The sequence below is a fragment of the Giraffa tippelskirchi genome, chromosome 3 (genome assembly GCF_054371585.1).
Source record: "Giraffa tippelskirchi isolate mGirTip1 chromosome 3, T2T-mGirTip1v1.2.pri, whole genome shotgun sequence".
NCBI lineage: Eukaryota > Metazoa > Chordata > Mammalia > Artiodactyla > Giraffidae > Giraffa > Giraffa tippelskirchi.
The window spans coordinates 143,054,733-143,072,298 of NC_137277.1; the positions used below are offsets into that span (position 1 = coordinate 143,054,733).

A 17,566-nucleotide genomic window follows, 5' to 3' on the forward strand; every position below is an offset into this window, starting at 1 on the left:
TCCATGGGTTTTATCTACTAACCAGGAGATTCTAGGAATAGCGCAACTTTTTGAAAAGCCCCAGTCAGTCCAGGACCTCGAAATGTATCCATATCACTTTAACGTGGTCCCACACCCAGCAGGGACTAAGACATCATAACCACAAACTTACTCCTGCATGTTTCATAATGTACAATAACAAAACCCTGTGTTCTATGGGAATAAAAATTAGGGACTTCACCTACTTATGGCAGGGTTTTGCTCTATTTGCTAAAAATTGATTAAAAATTAAGCAAAAGTCATCTGAGGTTTTTAGTTTGATTACTACTGTCTCCAATAGTCAACTGCTCCAACATTAATTGGAGAAGGATATGCTCATCCATATTTAATTTAACTAATTAATTAAGCAAGTTTTTTCAGTACTATAAAAGTTTACTAGCTGCATTGAAAAAGGGATACAGATAAATAAATCTACTGCTTGGCAGGGAACATTTGTGAGAAAAACATTTTCCTTACATTATGATGATCCCGTTATCAATAGAAAATGAGTCAGAAGGTAATCCAGCGATATTCCAGGCTCGAATTGTCACAGCTTCTCCCAGGATATTCATAAGAGAATAATCATCAGAGCAGGGGATATCTCTTCCTTTGCACAAATTTGTCCACTCCTTGATTTGGTTCTTTGAGACAGGCACAGAAAGACATAAAAATGAGGCTGGAGGTTACCAAACAAATATTTTGTAAAATCCTCAATTATACTTTGAACCAACAAACCATGGTTGAAACTATCTTAAAATTGATTTGTGTTCATCATATTTTGAAGTAAAATTATAACTCAGAAGCTCTACTATGTATTCAAATGAAAATTATATCTACTGTTGAGATAAAATTTAGATAGATCACTTACTAGTGAATTCAGAACTTCGTATATGGAAAAAATAATTGCCAATTATGATTCTAAAGCTTCATTTGACAAAGTAGATGGAGGTTACCCTGTTTTTCTATATATTTTCTTTAAGTTATGAGTATCAATATTACTATAATACTGTGGTATAAAAGTAAATCCAATTTGAACCAGGAGGGGACACAGAAAACCTCTGTGTCAGACTCTCACTTATTCTGGGGAAGGGACTATAGCAGGGCTTTTAGGCACCAATAAGAATCAGAGCACACACTGGAGTTCTGGATATCCCACCTGGGGCACAGTGTGCTAGGATGCTCAGGAATACATAATGGTGCATCAAGCTTAGGTTCATACTCAGAAAATCAGAAATCAAGGTCCAATATGAGGTTATAGATCAAAGGGTTCAGAAACAGTGAAAGACATGACTGCAGAGAAAATAGGTTAGGAAGGGGCATATATATGTGGTATTAATACCAGTCCACAGGCAAATGAGGATGCTGTGTGTGCCAAGGGTGTGCCTAGCCGAGAGGGCATGGTGGGCACTACCTTCTCCCTCAGGTTCCTGCTGAGTAGATTGGACCAATATTACTGTGGCACATGAAAAGGCTATGATGGTTTGGGGACAATTGATGCCTTTCATGACCCTGATTACCCGGTTATTCCCTAGAATGGCCCACAACTGTGTCTGTGTGATGTTCTCCCAAGAGTCAATTCAGATTATGCACCTTTGGCAGGAATATCGACAAAATGATACTGTGTTCTTCTCACTGCAGCCCATCCATGGCACAGAATTTCACACTGTCCATTTATAGATGATATTTTTATTTTGATTAAAGTGTTTCCTGCCAGGCTTTTGTGTCATAATTATATGATCTTAGGTATGATTAAAGTTTTCTTGGATGGTGGGACACAACATAAAGTCACTCATTAAATGAGAGGCAGAACTCCATTACTCAAAGCTCAAAATTCCTACGGGCATGTTTTGATTTTTTTGTTGGTCTGAAGACTTTGGGGGAGGTCTGAAGGTTTTCCAAGATAGAGCTTGATGCTGGTGTAGGCTTAATAGCCAATGATACAAGAAAGAATAGGGAAAACAAAAGCAATAGTTGCTGTGGAATGCTCTCTCTAGTTAACAGGTACAGTATGTCTTCACAGATGAACTCTGGTTAGAAATTTAAGTGGCTCAATTCAACATCTGTAAGAATGTAGCAGCAGAGAATAAGTGAAATGAACATGAGGGCCTCTGAACAAGCACCTAAAAATACAAGCCAAGGACTCTGGCTAATAATCAGGTGGCAAAACAGATGGTAGAAATGGAAAACTGACCATTAAGGGTGACATCTCGTTTGGAAGAAAAGCTATCACAAATCTAGATGGCATATTAAAAAGCAAACATTACCTTCATGACAAAGGTGCATATAGTCAAAGCTATGGTTTTTCCAATAGTCATGTATGGATGTGAGAGTTGGACCATAAAGAAGGCTGAGCACCGAAGAATTGATGCTTTTGAACTGTGGTGTTGGGGAAGACTCTTGAGAGTCTCTTGTACAGCAAGGAAATCAAACCAGTCAATCCTAAAGGAAATCAACCCTGAATATTCATTGGAAGGACTGATGCTGAAACTGAAGTTCCAATATTTTGGCCATCTAATGTGAAGAGCCAACTCCTTAGAAAAGCCCCTGATGCTGGGAAAGATTGAAGACAGGAGGAGAAGGGGACAACAGAGGATGAGATGGTTGAATGGCAGCACCGACTCGATGGACATGAATTTGAGCTCCGGGAGATGGTGAAGGACAGGGAAACTGGTGTGCTGCAGTCCATGGGGTCACAAAGAGTCACATGTGACAGAGCGACTGTACAACAACTTGGTGAAAGTATGTACCACCAACAGAGCAGTTTTGACTTTGATTATCGGTAGGGAAAAGATCTCTTTACAAGTTCAAATTAATTCAACTCCAGGGCCTGTATGTCCTTACAGCATTGTAGAATTTTGTCTTTGAGACTGGCATGCGCATTACAATCAAACATGTGGCCCCAGTTATCCCAGGAGAATTGGAATTTTCTACATTTTATCATGAGTAGTACTAGAAAATCTAAAAGGGTGGATGAATAATTGACAACTACTCAGGCTCGAGCCTGGAGAGAGGGGCAGTAGCTACTTACTATGGGCTCCTGGTATCCATAACCTTTGATGTTAAAGTGAAAAAAAAACCCACAAAAACCAAGATTGTTTTAAATCCTTTTGCCTCACTTGGGTTTGCTAGTAGCAGAGTCTGACATGAAGATTTATGTGAAGTGATTTATTAAGGAAGAAATATTAAGAGAGGCAGTATAAGGACAGGGAAAAAGCCAATAAAAGGTGGAGGATCGGCCAAAGTTCTGCACAGGTCGTTTCAGCTTGATCCTACAGTGGGTGTAAGTTATTCCTTGGATTTGTGTCAACCAGAAGGAAGGGAGACAGACCTTCAGGCTCTCATATCTGTCTTTCATTAAGGCCCACATCAGAGGGAAGTCAATTCTCAGGCAATTTTAGCTCTCTAAGCACTGGGCAAAGTGGGTTCTAAGAACCCAACGGAAGTCAGCCAAAAAAACCCACAGGTACTGGTTGTTGGATGTGAAAACACAGGAAGCCAGGTGGGGATCTGGGTAGAGAAGTGAAGTTGCTACTGTTACCCTTGTGTTTAGAATCAAATGGGAAACTTTTGATGGGGCATAAACTGCCAGCCGCCCTGACCCAGGAGAAAGAGATAAATGATTACAGAGTAGGATGTGGAGAATAAATTCAAAAGAAGGAACAATGACATTAGAGACTAGTTAAGTAAAAGCCTAGATTGCTACAGTAAAACAAGGAAGAGATAAAATTGCCTTCAAGTCTTCTTAGGTGGGATGGGATGATGTGTCTACTCGAATCAGAGGTGGAGACAGCGGATGTGAGTTCATGGAAAGAGCTATGAGATTAGATCTTGTGTCTAGCTGAAGTGTTGCTTTGCTTCTGTCAGTAAATTTCAAGGTCTCAGTTCTGGTCTCAATGCTTTTTGGAAGCATTTGTGTGGGTGGTCTAACTGGTAGCCCTCATTCTAGTGGAAGCAGGTGATTAGGGAGTGAGCACAAGATGCTGTGTTCTGGAAGGAGTCATTGGAGAGGGCTGGGTTTGGAGAGGTGCCCCAGGATGGTAACTTTCAGCATGGCACTGGAGCCAGTGCAGACACCCAGGGTATGTTGGGGACCAACAGAGAAGTGTAGGAGGCTCTGCAGCTACTTCTTCCATCATTCCAAGTTGATGTAGAAGAGTAGAAAGAGGGCTCAATGAGGATTCAGGTGATGACAAGTCTCATTTATGCTCTGTCATTAACCAGCTGTGTGGTTATGAACAATTTTCTTAATCTTTATAAGCCTCAGGCTCTGAAACTGTCAAGCAAACAAGTCTAAGACTAGGTAAATAGTGTCATATTAAATGTTAATTATCTGAACTACAAGATGTCAATGCTATCAGCTCAGTTCAGTTGTTCAGTCGTGTCTGACTCTTTGCGACCCCATGGACTGCAGCACAACAGGCCTCCTTGTCCATCACCAACTCCCGGAGCTTACTCAAATTCATGTCCATCGCGTCGATGATGCCATCCAACTGTCTCATCCTCTGTTGTCCCCTTCTCCTCCTGTCTTCAATCTTTCCCAGGATCAGGGTCTTTTCAAATGAGTCGGTTCTTCTCATCAGGTGGCCAAAGTATTGAAGTTTCAGCTTCAGCATCAGTCCTTCCAATGAATATTCAGGACTGATTTCCTTTAGGATGGACTGGTTGGATCTCCTTGCAGTCCAAGGGACTCTCAAGAGTCTTCTCCAACACCACAGTTCGAAAGCATCAGTTTTTCAGTGCTCAGCTTTCTTTATGGTTCAAATCTCACATCCATACATGACTACTGGAAAAACCATAGCTTTGACTAGATGGACATTTGTTGGTAAAGTAATGTCGCTGCTTTTTAATATGCTGTCTAGGTTGGTCATAGCTTTTCTTCCAAGAAGCAAGCGTCTTTTAATTTCATGGCTGCAGTCACCATCTGCACTGATTTTGGAGCCCCCAAAAATAAAGTCTGTCACTGTTTCTATTGTTTCCCCATCTATTTGCCATGAAGTGATGGGACCAGATGCCATGATTTTAGTTTTCTGAATGATGAGTTTTAAGCCAATTTCTTTACTCTCCTCTTTCACTCTCATGTAGAGGCTATAATCATAGATAGTTGCTCAGACACAAATGAAGACAGAAAGCTAAGAAGAATATGAAACTCATGTGCCAGGACAAGGGCTGCCAGAACCCAGAAGCCTGAAGACAAAAGCATGATCAGTATGAATATTTTAAACCAGTTTGGTTAAAAGCAAGCAAACAATTCAAAATAGGGGCCTCCAAGAATCAACTCTACTTAAGAAAAACCTTGAAATCAAGTGAATCTCAACTGAGACCATGAACAAAACAAATGCTTTGTAAAGTGACAAAGCCCCACTTTAGAAGTGGGTTTTCATTTACTCTTTCTCTCCTCCCTTGATACCAGAAGCTATTGCCAAATGCTTCAAATTTCTCTTTATTCTCATTGCCTTCTTCTGCTTTGGCAGGGCCATGTCCTGGGTTGTATTCCTAAAGAGAGCTGAAGAATATGCTGGGTCTCATTGAGAAAGAAACTGAAAAGTGGAAGAAAAAAGCTGGGAGAAAAAGAAGGATTAGGAGTGGGGTCAAGGATAAGATTGAGGCAGAATTTATCAGAGGGGTGGGAATTTGAAGCAGGGAACTTGGTATTTATTTTCTTAGGAAAGATGCCCCTGATCAATTGTTTTTAGGCAGGCTTATCTTTTCCTAAACTAAAACTAAAGGTTTAGGAAGCTTTAGCTGCTGAAGTCATTTGGAAATGATTTACTATTGAGACTCATTGAGAGTAGGTGATTAAAAACATCAAAAAAAAAAAAAAATCCTGATACCTTTATACTTGTTTATAAGAACTAAAATTTTATTACTAGGGCCTACCATTTCACAGGATGTCCTAAAGTAGATCCTTTTGTTTCAAAAACAATTCTAAAACAATTAAAAGAGTATTGAATATAGCATTTGTTTTGGTTACCAAGCTAACTTACTGAATAATTAAAATACACAACTAAAAATCGCTTGCAAGCATTTTTCTCCCTTATACTTAGTAAGAAATTTGGACAACAACAACAAAAAATCCAAGATGAATGTTGGTTGTACAGGGAGGATCAAGAGGAGACCCTAGAGGTGGACAAGTATTCCCTACCTGTCGATAGTTAGATGTGAAGGCTCCAAGGTAAGCCACGACCCCTGACGAAACGAGGATGTCCCCCGTCAGGTTGACGTACAGCTGCCCCAGCTCCAGAGCCATCTGGCTCCATCGTGTTTTCTCACCCCCAAGGCCTCCAATCAACTGTTCAGCTCGTTCTAGCTTTTTGCTACACAGGTCAACCTTAAAAACAGAAGCAAACTTTTATCAACACCTACGAGTAGAGTCAGTTAAAAATTCTGCCAGGTTTTAACCCCACGGTTAAATTTTTAAATTACAAAGTTATACCTGGAATTTTCTTTTTTTTAACTCTCTATGGAAGAAGAACGTGCAGTAGTTCACTATGAAGACTGGAGAGTCCATGATCTTTTAGAATTTTTTCATAGTAAAGAGAGTATTTTAATCTAATTTGTGAAACTCATAACAGGTATTTATCATATAACACAAACAACTGCTCTATTTAAGGAAATGAGCTACAGTATGAGACACTGAAAGTTTTACCCTCTATTTTAATAATCAAAGTGCATTTTATTTTAAATATTCTGTGAACGTTTCCCCCTCATTTAACTTACGGTTGATTTAATGATAATTTTAAAGGTTAAATGTTTAAAAGTTTTAATAATTTATGCTTACTTACAAAGCACAATTTTCAAGCTGCTAAATTGTGTCAGCCTACTCAGCCACTTGCAATTAACCTTAAATTAGGACATCAGTCAATAGCTGAGAGCCTACTTTGTGCATAAGACTGTCAACCAAGTTTGATTATACATAATTAAGCAATGTTATTTTCAAAAAAGAGGAAGGATAATTACAAATGTGGAAAACTTGGGCAAAAGCCATTTTAAACCATGCAATAGCAATGTTCCAGCGGAATATCTGAATTATTTTGATTAATTTTAAGTGACTTATCATTATTTTTAGAGGATGACAAGATTAAGTAAAGGTTATCTTAAAGTTCAAAATGAAATAATTTACATGAAAAGAAGTAAATAATTGATAAAAACAGAGACATTTAGATTATTTTGGAATGAGAATTTGGCTTGTACTTTTTCCTATGCTATTAATATTTATATTAATAATAATAAATGCCTTTAGAGTTAAACATATAAAATACCATATAAGTTTATATAAAGAAGGTATATAAAAAAGCAGAAGGTATGTAATTAGTAAGGTTTTTGATACTTCTTTAAAAACCTTTCCCTGTTAATTTTCCCTCTTTTTATTACCTTTTGCATCCTGGTTTCTTTCTTCACACATTTTTCTCTCAACTAAAATGTTAAATCAGGTCTTGGACCATAATAAAGTTGTCATCAGAAACTACTAAGTAAAAATATTTTAACCAAAATTTCTCTTCCAAAAGCAAGCTTTTAGTACACATATTCATTTTATATTACCATAATTTTCTAACATTTTATTATGAAAAACAAATAATTTCAAACATACAGCACAGTTAAAAAATGTTTACAGTGAGCAACCACATATCTATCTATTAGTTATATTATTTAAACTAAAATTGATCACTTGACGACCATGCCAAATAATAGGACACATTTTTAAGATTAGCACAATATCACAGATTGTACAAATATAGAATTTGTGCACATATTGTACAGAAAGAAGAAGCCTAGTAGGATGAGAAAGAGAAAAGTATTAGGGTCAGTTTGCCTGGACTTGGATCTAAATTTAGAAACTGGGTTGACCATGAGCAAGTTGCTTAACTTTTTTGTGCTTTAGTTTCTAGAAAATAATCTAAAAAGATTAACTCCCTCAGAAAGCTTTGTGAGAATCAGTGACATAATATATATTGCTCTCAGAACAACAGTGTCTTGCACATGATAAGCACTGAATAAATATTCACTGTATATCAAAATACTTTGACTTTTCTGGGGAACATAATCAGATCCTAGCAATTACTTTTTACAAAAGGTATCATTAAGTTGGAGTAATGATTTTAGTCTTAAAGAACATTTCCAGTGGACACAGTATGGTTCTGGGTATTGAGTTCTAATCTCAGCTCTGCTATTAACTTTTATATAACTGTTACCAGTTTGGCTTTCCATTTTCTCACTCATAATGAAGAATGATTTAAATAATTCAGCTCAATATTCTAGTAATCTATAGTAGAGATGGTTGGCAATTTTATTTCTTTTTGTGGGGTAAAGAACCAGAAGATAAATATTATAGCCTTCGTGGACCAAGAGGCAAAACTGAGGATATTGTATAGAAACTTGTATAATCATTTAATACGTAATCATTTAAAAATGTCAAAGTCATTAGTAGCTTGTGAGCCATACAAAGGTGGGTTTATCCTGTGGTCCACTGTTTGCCAACTCCTGACCAGGAAGAAAACAGTTACTGTTTTTGTACCAGCGTGAACAGTATTCTTATTTAGAATAATTGAAGATTTGCCTATGTCTGTCTGTATTATACTCTACCTGGTTTTCTAAGTCAGCTTTCTTTTGTTTATTTAGTTCAAGTGTGTCCTGAAGCTTGGCCAGCTTGTCCTGAACTTCCCGAAGTGCTGCCTGCTTCTTTCTGAGACCATCCATAGCAATTTTAAGCTCCCCTTCAGCTGTAGCCAGTTTTATCTTTTTGGGAGCTACAATTTTTGCCACTCTGCCAAAAGTAAAATTGGAAAATTAAATACATGTTTAATATTCTAGTGTACTTTCCATCACTGAATTTACTTTTTAATTTTTTTAAATTATGAAAGAAGACCTGGAGACCTGGAAAATACAGAACAAGATTATGTATAGCTCTACTATCTATTACAATTATTTTCAGTAGATAAATCAAGATTTTTAGGTGGAGTTTCAATATCAAACTCCCCAAATTAGTAGAACATACAAAAGGATAGAAGGATATAGTAGACCTGAAAAGCACTGTGAACCAATTCAACATAATTAAGATATATACAATTTTCACACAATAGTAGAATACAGGAATTACTTTTCTAAAATCCTTATTATAACTCAAAACACATCTTCACATAAAACCTATACTGATTTCTATATCTTATATTTAATAAAGTTAATACCAGCAATAAAATATGATTCTCAAAATAGATATCAAATATATATAATATTTTCAAATAAGTGATTGCATATGTGTGTTACTTGCTCAGTCACGTCTGACTCTTTGCGACCCCATGGACTGTAGCCCGCTAGGCTCCTCTGTCCATGGAATTCTCCAGGCAGGGTATCTTCCTGACCCAGAGATTGAACCCTGGTCTCCTGCATTGCAGGCAGATTCTTTACTGTCTGAGCCACCAGGGAAGCCCCTAAACAAGTGATTTTTTTAAACCACAGATAAAATATTAAATTGTTGCCAGTGTCAATTTTGGTGATTTTGGAAAAGGAGAATAAGCACATACATGTAAAATATTACAGTGTTTATGGAAACTAGCCTAACTCATTAAAGCTTAATAACAATGAAGAAAGGAAGCGTATTTTATTTATGTCATTTTATTATTTCATTTTAATTTTTATTATTTTGTGAATTAATCTTACTGTTTTATTTTCATCTCAAAATAGTTAAAATGATTTTGTATCTACCCACTTCTTAAGTTCCCCAACTCTTCTGTTTTTTCTCTTCCAGGCTTATTATATACATCTACTAATGATGCTCCTGTCTTTATATTTTACTTTTTTTCAAATTTCAGAATATACCCTTAACTAAAACCAGCTATCCTATAAATATGTATGTCAGTAATAAAAGGGACTATGTAGGGAAAATGACAGATCTGAATTCTCTTCTGTAAAATGGAATCAGTGGTGTTACCATTCTAAATAAATGTATGTGTGCATGTGTGCTCAGTTGCTCAACTGTGTCTGACTCTTTGTGACCCTTTGGACTACAGCCCACCAGGCTCCTCTGTCCGTGGGATTTTTCAGGCAAGAATACTGAAGTGAGTTGCCATTTCCTCTTCCAGGGTATCTTACCAACCGAAGGATCTAACCTGTGTCTCCTGCATCTCCTGCATTGCAGGCAGATTCTTTACAGCTGAGCCATCAGGGAAACCCAAATAAATCATAAAACATTAAATTAAAATTCATCATTAACAGAATGCATCATTGTCCAAAACATATATAGCATGTAATATAGATGTACACATCTCATATACAAATAGAATTGTATGTGAGATTTAAAGATATCCTAAAATAGTTGCTTTTCAAAGGAATAAGCAACAATTTTTACTGTTTTGGATATGATATAAATGTTTCTCATACAATCATCCATAAAGGCTGTTTCTTTAATCAAAGACTATATGTTAAGCGTTGTTTTCAAAATGTGGTCCAAGACATGTCCCCTCCCCCTCAGGGACTCCAATGAGGCCCGCCCTGTCAACTAAACATCTGTGTGAGGCTGTATTTTCTTTATATACTTTAGTCAAAACAATAGCCCACAACAGACTGAATGAAGAAACAGATCTGAGAATCCAGCTGTCTTCTCTTAAAGCACATAGTAAAGAGATTTGCAAAAATATAAAGTGCCACCACTTTTCTTCCAAAATTTTTTGAAAATGTGGACTTAAAAAAAAGTATTTATGTAAAGTATTTGTTGCTTTTTAGAAACGAATCTTGGTCATAGCAAACATCTTCTTCCAACAACACAAGAGAAGACTCTACACATGGACATCACCAGATGGTCGACACCGAAATCACATTGATTATATTCTTTGCAGCCAAAGATGGAGAAGCTCTATACAGTCAGCAAAAACAAGACCAGGAGCTGACTGTGGCTCAGATCATGAACTCCTTATTGCCAAATTCAGACTTAAATTGAAGAAAGTAGGGAAAACCACTAGACCATTAAGGAATGACCTAAATCAAATCCCTTATGATAATACAGTGGAAGTGAGAAATAGATTTAAGGGACTAGATCTGATAGAGAGAGTGCCTGATGAACTGTGGACGGAGGTTCATGATGTTGTACAGGAGACAGGGATCAAGACCATCCCCAAGAAAAAGAAATGCAAAAAAGCAAAATGGCTGTCTGAGTAGGCCTTACAAATAGCTAGGAAAAGAAGGGAAGCGAAAAGCAAAGGAGAAAAGGAAAGATATAACCAATTGAATGCAGAGTTCCAAAGAAGAGCATGGAGAGATAAGAAAGCCTTCCTCAATGATCAATGCAAAGAAATAGAGGAAAACAATAGAATGGGAAAGACTAGAGACCTCTTAAAGAAAATTAGAGATACCAAGGGACTATTTCATGCAAAGATGGGCTCAATAAAGGACAGAAATGGTATGGACCTAACAGAAGCAGAAGATATTAAGAAGAGGTGGCAAGAATACACAAAAGAACTATACAAAAAAGATCTTCATGACCCAGATAATCACGATGGTGTGATCACTCACCTAGAGCCAGACATCCTGGAATGTGAAGTCAAGTGGGCCTTAGAAAGCATCACTACGAACAAAGCTAGTGGAGGTGATGGAATTCCAGTTGAGCTATTTCAAATCCTCAAAGATGATGCTGTTGAAAGTGTCACACTCAATATGTCAGCAAATTTGGAAAACTCAGCGATGGCCACAGGACTGGAAAAGGTCAGTTTTCGTTACAATCCCAAAGAAAGGCAATGCCAAAGAACGCTCAAACTACTTCACAATTGCACTCATCTCACATGCTAGTAAAGTAATGCTCAAAATTCTCCAAGCCAGCATTCAACAATACGTGAACCGTGAACTTCCAGATGTTCAAGCGGGTTTTAGAAAAGGCACACGAACGGGAGATCAAATTGCCAACATCCTCTGTATCATCGAAAAAGCAAGAGAGTTCCAGAAAAACATCTATTTCTGCTTTATTGACTATGCAATTTTGGAAGTATAGCCTTTGACTGTGTGGATCACAGTAAACTGTGGAAAATTCTGAAAGAGATGAGAATACCAGACCACCTGACCTGCCTCTTGAGAAACCTGTATGCAGGTCAGGAAGCAACAGTTAGAATTGGACATGGAACAACAGACTGGTTCCAAGTAGGAAAAGGAGCACATCAAGGTTGTATATTGTCACCCTGCTTAACTTACATGCAGAGTACATCATGAGAAATGCTGGGCTGGAGGAAGCACAAGCTGGAATCAAGATTGCCGGGAGAAATGTCAATAACCTCAGACATGCAGATGACACCACCTTTATGGCAGAAAGTGAAGAACTAAAGAGCCTCTTGATGAAAGTGAAAGAGGACAGTGGAAAAGTTGGTTTAAAACTCAACATTCAGAAAACTAAGATCATGGCATCCGGTCCCATCACTTCATGGCAAATAGATGGGGAAACAGTGGATGACTTTATTTTGGGGGGCTCCATAATCACTGCAGATGGTTATTGCAGCCACGAAATTAAAAGACGCTTACTCCTTGGAAGGAAAGTTATGACCAACTTAGACAGCATATTAAAAAACAGAGAAAACTTTGTTACTTAGTCAACAAAGGTCCATCTAGTCAAGACTATGGTTTTTCCAGTAGTCATGTATGGATGTGAGAGTTGCACTATAAAGAAAGCTGAATGCCGAAAAATTGATGCTTTTGAACTGTGGTGTTGGAGAAGACTCTTGAGAGTCCCTTGGACTGCAAGGAGATCCAGCAAGTCCATCCTTATGGAAATCAGTCCTGGGTGTTCATTGGAAGGACTGATGTTGAAGCTGAAACTCCAATATTTTGGCCACCTGATGCGAAGAACTGACTCATTTGAAAAGACCCTGATGCTGGGAAAGATTGAAGGCAGGAAGAGAAGGGGATGGCAGAGGATTAGATGGTTGGATGGCATCACTGACTCAATGGACATGACTTTGAGTAGACTCTGGGAGTTGGTGATGGACAGGGAGGCCTGGCATGCTGTGGTTCATGGGTTCACAAAGAGTCAGACACGACTGAGTGAATGAACTGAACTGAGAAATGAATCAGTAAATATTTTTTTTTAAATTCTCAGTTTAATTTCTAATATTTTGATAAAAAGCATAGGGAGTCTATAATTTTTTAGAGTGTAAAATGTTGAGATGGTCGAATGGCATCACCACCGAATCAATAGACATGAGTTTGAGCAAACCCTGGGAGATAATGAAAGACAGGGAAGCCTGGTGTTCTTCAGCCCATGGAGTCGCAAAGATTTGGACACTATTTAGCCACTGAACAACAACAACAAAATGTTCCTGAGTCCAAAAAGTTTAAATATCATTGTGTTATACTATAGTTGATGTAGTCTTGCCTCCAGTAAACATGTCAAAGCAGGCATTAGACCTGACTTTCTGAGGAGCCTCTCACCTATGTAGCTCATAGGTTTTTTTTTTTTTATATTACCTGAAGAACCAACCTGAAAAAAAAAAGTTTGTTTTCTTTTTTGTCACTACTTACTTATCATATGAATCCATTGCTATGACCCATTTGCACAGACCTTCGGCTGCTGTGGAAGCATTTCTTATCTTTTCTGGAACAAAATCTGGATTTGGAATATAATTTTTTCTTATGATATTCATGTAAGCTGGAGGAATATTGTCCTTGTCATATTCATGAAGTGACTGCAGAAATCGAATGTCACCAAGAAGTCTTTTGGCAGGACCCCAGAAATCTTCAATCTTTTTCCCTGTACCTGTTGGGTCAGGGATTTTGTCAGCTTTGATGCCTTTCAAGATGCATATAGCTTCCATAACAAGCTTGACACCAGCGGGAGGACTCTTCATGGATTTTACCACTGTGATGTCCTTGAAATAACAACATGCAAGAATTGTTTACATATGACTTGGATTTGGTCCCTATTTTCAAACTAAGCCATAAGATAGAAACTTGCTATTCACTGACAGTGACAGTGTCAGACACTGGTGACAGTGATAGAATTGTATCATGAAGTGTTGAGAAGTTTATCTCAAAGGAAAAGTTAAAAATAAAAAAGAGTAATGGGAAAATACCCTGAGATCACTTATGACATGAAATCCACTTCAAGAACATATGAAAGAGCATTTTTTGACTGCCCCAAAGTAAGAGCTTTGCTGCTTCTTAAAAACTATAAAAGTTATAGACGCAAACAGAAAAATAGAGAGAAACTGTACATATGTCTCCTGTAAAATCAATCATATATAGTTAACTCCTGTAAACATCTTACTTTACATTTCTCTACATCTTTTTCATGTGTATATGTTATAAACCAGTGTATTTTGCCCTATTTCAATCAGTGGAATCATAGTATAGCTAATATACATGCTGTTTTAAACTGTTCTATTTTAATAATATATAATAAACATACTCTCGTGCTAGTAAACATTTACATCACTTTTAATGCTGCATAGCTTTCTGATGTATAGATATGAACCATAATTCTAACACTCTATGCCTTTTTCTTTTTTACTATTACAATAAAAGTCTTAACGTCTTTTTTTCTTTTTAAAGCTTTGGACAAATACTGACAAACTGCCCCGCAGAAAATATATAAGGGTGCCTGTTTTATTACATATACCCTTAACAACAGGGGTAAGCATTCTATCAGGCAAAAGAAATTTTATTTTGATTTGTATTTCTTTTGGGGCTTCCCTGGTAGATCAGCTGGTGAAGAATCCGCCTGCAATTCAGGAGACCACGGTTCAATTCCTGGGTTGGGAAGACTCGAGGGAGAAGGGACAGGCTACCTACTCTAGTATTCCTTGGGCTTCCCTGGTAGTTCAACTGGTGAAACCACCTGCAATGTGGGAGACCTGGGTTCAATCCCTGGGTTGGGAAGATCCCCTGGAGAAGAGAATGGCTACCCGCTCCAGGATTCTGGCCTGGAAAATTCCATGAACTGTATAGACTTTAAATACACAGACTTTAAATACAAGTGAGGTATGATATATTTTCATATCCTTATTAACTATTTGTGTTTTCTCCTTTTGGAATTAGTACTTCTTTATATCATTTACTATATTATGTTAGAGTTACTTTTTTCTCTTAGTGATTTGTAAGAGCTTTACGTGCAGAATTATCTTAATATTTTGTTTGCCATGCAGTTGAAAGATTTTTTTCCTTAGTGTTTCTGAACTTCTATCCTTGGTATTTATACGAAATAAAATGTGTTGATTTTTAGGTACTAAAATTCATTACTTTTTTAGGTACAAAAATGTACCATTACATTTTTAGGTACAAAAATTCTCTTATTTATGAAAAATACAAGAGTATCCAGAGCATATATATTACAAATAATATTGCTTAGTGTTTTCTTCTCTGATTTCTCTTATACCAGAGAAATCTTCAGTCCTAGTTTATATTCCACAATTATTAACATCTGACCTACATTTTCTACTATTTTATAATATAATATAACTATTTATACTTAAATTTTAATCTGAAACCTATTTTGGAGGAAGGTGTGAGGAAAGGATCTAACACATCGTCTCCTGTGTGTGTGTGTGAAAGTCATTCAGTCATGTCCAACTCTTTGCCACCCCATGGACTGTATAGTCCAGAATTCTCCAGGCCAGAATACTGGAGTGGGTAGGCTTTTCTGTTCCCCAGGGAATCTTCCCAACCCAGGGATTGAATTGCAGGTGGATTCTTTACCAGCTGAGCCACAAGGGAAGTCCCATTCTCTACTAATTCACCCAAAAGTTTAGCTGAGATTGCCAACACTATTTTTCAAAATTCATCTTAATCTTTCTTAACTGCAATGTTCCCTTTCATGTTTTAATTTTTAATACTGTCAAAGCTATGTTATTATAAAATAAAATATCATTTTGTTTTATTTTATAACAGTTATTATAAATTTTTATACTAACAATTATTATAAATTATTAAAACTCATAAATAACTTGTCACATGTATCACACACACAAAAAACCCACTGACAAACACTGACACACACCTTACCATATATACTGTAAGGCATATCCAGCTACAAGTTTCTAAATAAGAAAAAGTGTACATAGAATAAAAGTGTATATTTATGCTCCTGTCAATTAAAGTTGTTCTGCAAAGTTCCTGAAATAATGATTGTTGTATGGTTGTTTAGAACATTTGGAAACTTTCTTCTCAAAACTGTCTTAGTCGTGCGTGTCCATTTCGTTTTTCCAGGTCAATTAGGGAATCTTTTGGCCAATTTGGAAATGATTTCAATCGCATTCAACGTGGAGACTTTGGAAAGACAGACAAAACTGCAGCACACAATGGTAAGCACTTCCTTAAGTTATGCTAACAGGTCTCCCAGCAAGCCCGTGGCTTATGCTCTTACCTGTGCAGTGAGGGTGTCAAGTGCAGCCAGTGCCGACTCTAATATGGGCAAAGCCCCCGCCAGGTCAGCATCACATTCATCTTTGATGGCTTTGGCAGCCATAGCTTGTTCGTTTGCTATTGTTTCATCAGCTTTCACGATTTTTTCAGTTTTGGCAACTTCTACAGATTCCCTCTCAATGATCAACATCATTTCATCAACCTCTTTGCTAGCAACTTTTAACTGAGGATGTAGCGCCTCTAACTCGAATTGCATTGTGGCTACTTGAGATGCAGCAGAATCCAATTTATCCAAACCCACTTCATACCTCTTTTTCATTTTCATGACTTCACTGAAAGCAAAGAGATAAAACAAGGTTAGCTGTCAGGCTCTAGGCTTCTTCTTCAAGGAAAAAAATAAGTGTTCTTTAGCTTTTCAGATTTTTTCAAGGCATAACTAAAGAAGTGGACCTACTGTATAGCACAGGGAACTATAATCAATATCCTGTAATAAATTATAATGGAAAAGAATCTGAAAAATCACTCACACATACACACACACACATATATAACTTAATCCCTGAAACTGCACAACATTGTAAGTCAGGCATACTTCAACTTTAAAAAAGTGGTTTGAAAGATTTTTGCATATATTAACAGTTGGTAAAAAATATGAACTCTAGAATTTTAGATTGTGTGCAATTAAAAGCAGACAATATGTCTTGTGATTTTTTTGTACTGCCAGTATCTATCATAGTATCTAGGCTTATAACATATTCAAAAGAAAAATATACCAAGTATAAAGCAAGGAACCTCCTCCATCAAGATGAATGATATGCCTCTGTAATTAGTCATTTTGAGAAGTTTATTCCAATAACAATATTTTCCTTAAGCTCTTTTTGTAATCAATTATTTTAAATAGACTTCAGTACCCAAAATATATTGTTTGAACATTGGCAAATGTGGCACATAATTTTAATATGTGTTAAGTATCTTGAAGTAGGAATTTTTCATTTAAAATACAAGGGGCCAGAGAATAAAGCTCAATACTTTTTTGGTATAAAATTATTATAAAGTAATAATAATTGATTTCAAAATAATGTAATATTTTAATACACTTTAAATTTTTGATTTGCATTCATATATGTTCCAGAGATAATTACACATCATGAGTAGAGAAAATGCTTCTTTATAATTTCTTTCATTTTAAATATCTGAGATGCCATAATGTCTCAAAGTA

At 36.8% G+C, this 17,566-nt stretch overlaps 1 protein-coding gene across 1 annotated transcript in view; it reads right to left on the reverse strand.

Annotated features, from left to right (window-relative positions):
• The window catches only part of DNAH7 (dynein axonemal heavy chain 7), a 244,722-nt gene that overhangs the window by 73,932 nt on the left and 153,224 nt on the right, over positions 1-17,566 (reverse strand). The window contains exons 43-47 of the mRNA XM_081581429.1: positions 16,349-16,679; positions 13,510-13,856; positions 8,599-8,779; positions 6,161-6,346; positions 496-659 (exon numbers count right to left, since the gene is read on the reverse strand). Coding sequence (XP_081437555.1) covers positions 496-659; positions 6,161-6,346; positions 8,599-8,779; positions 13,510-13,856; positions 16,349-16,679 — 1,209 coding nt within the window. The remainder of the gene's footprint in view (positions 1-495; positions 660-6,160; positions 6,347-8,598; positions 8,780-13,509; positions 13,857-16,348; positions 16,680-17,566) is intronic.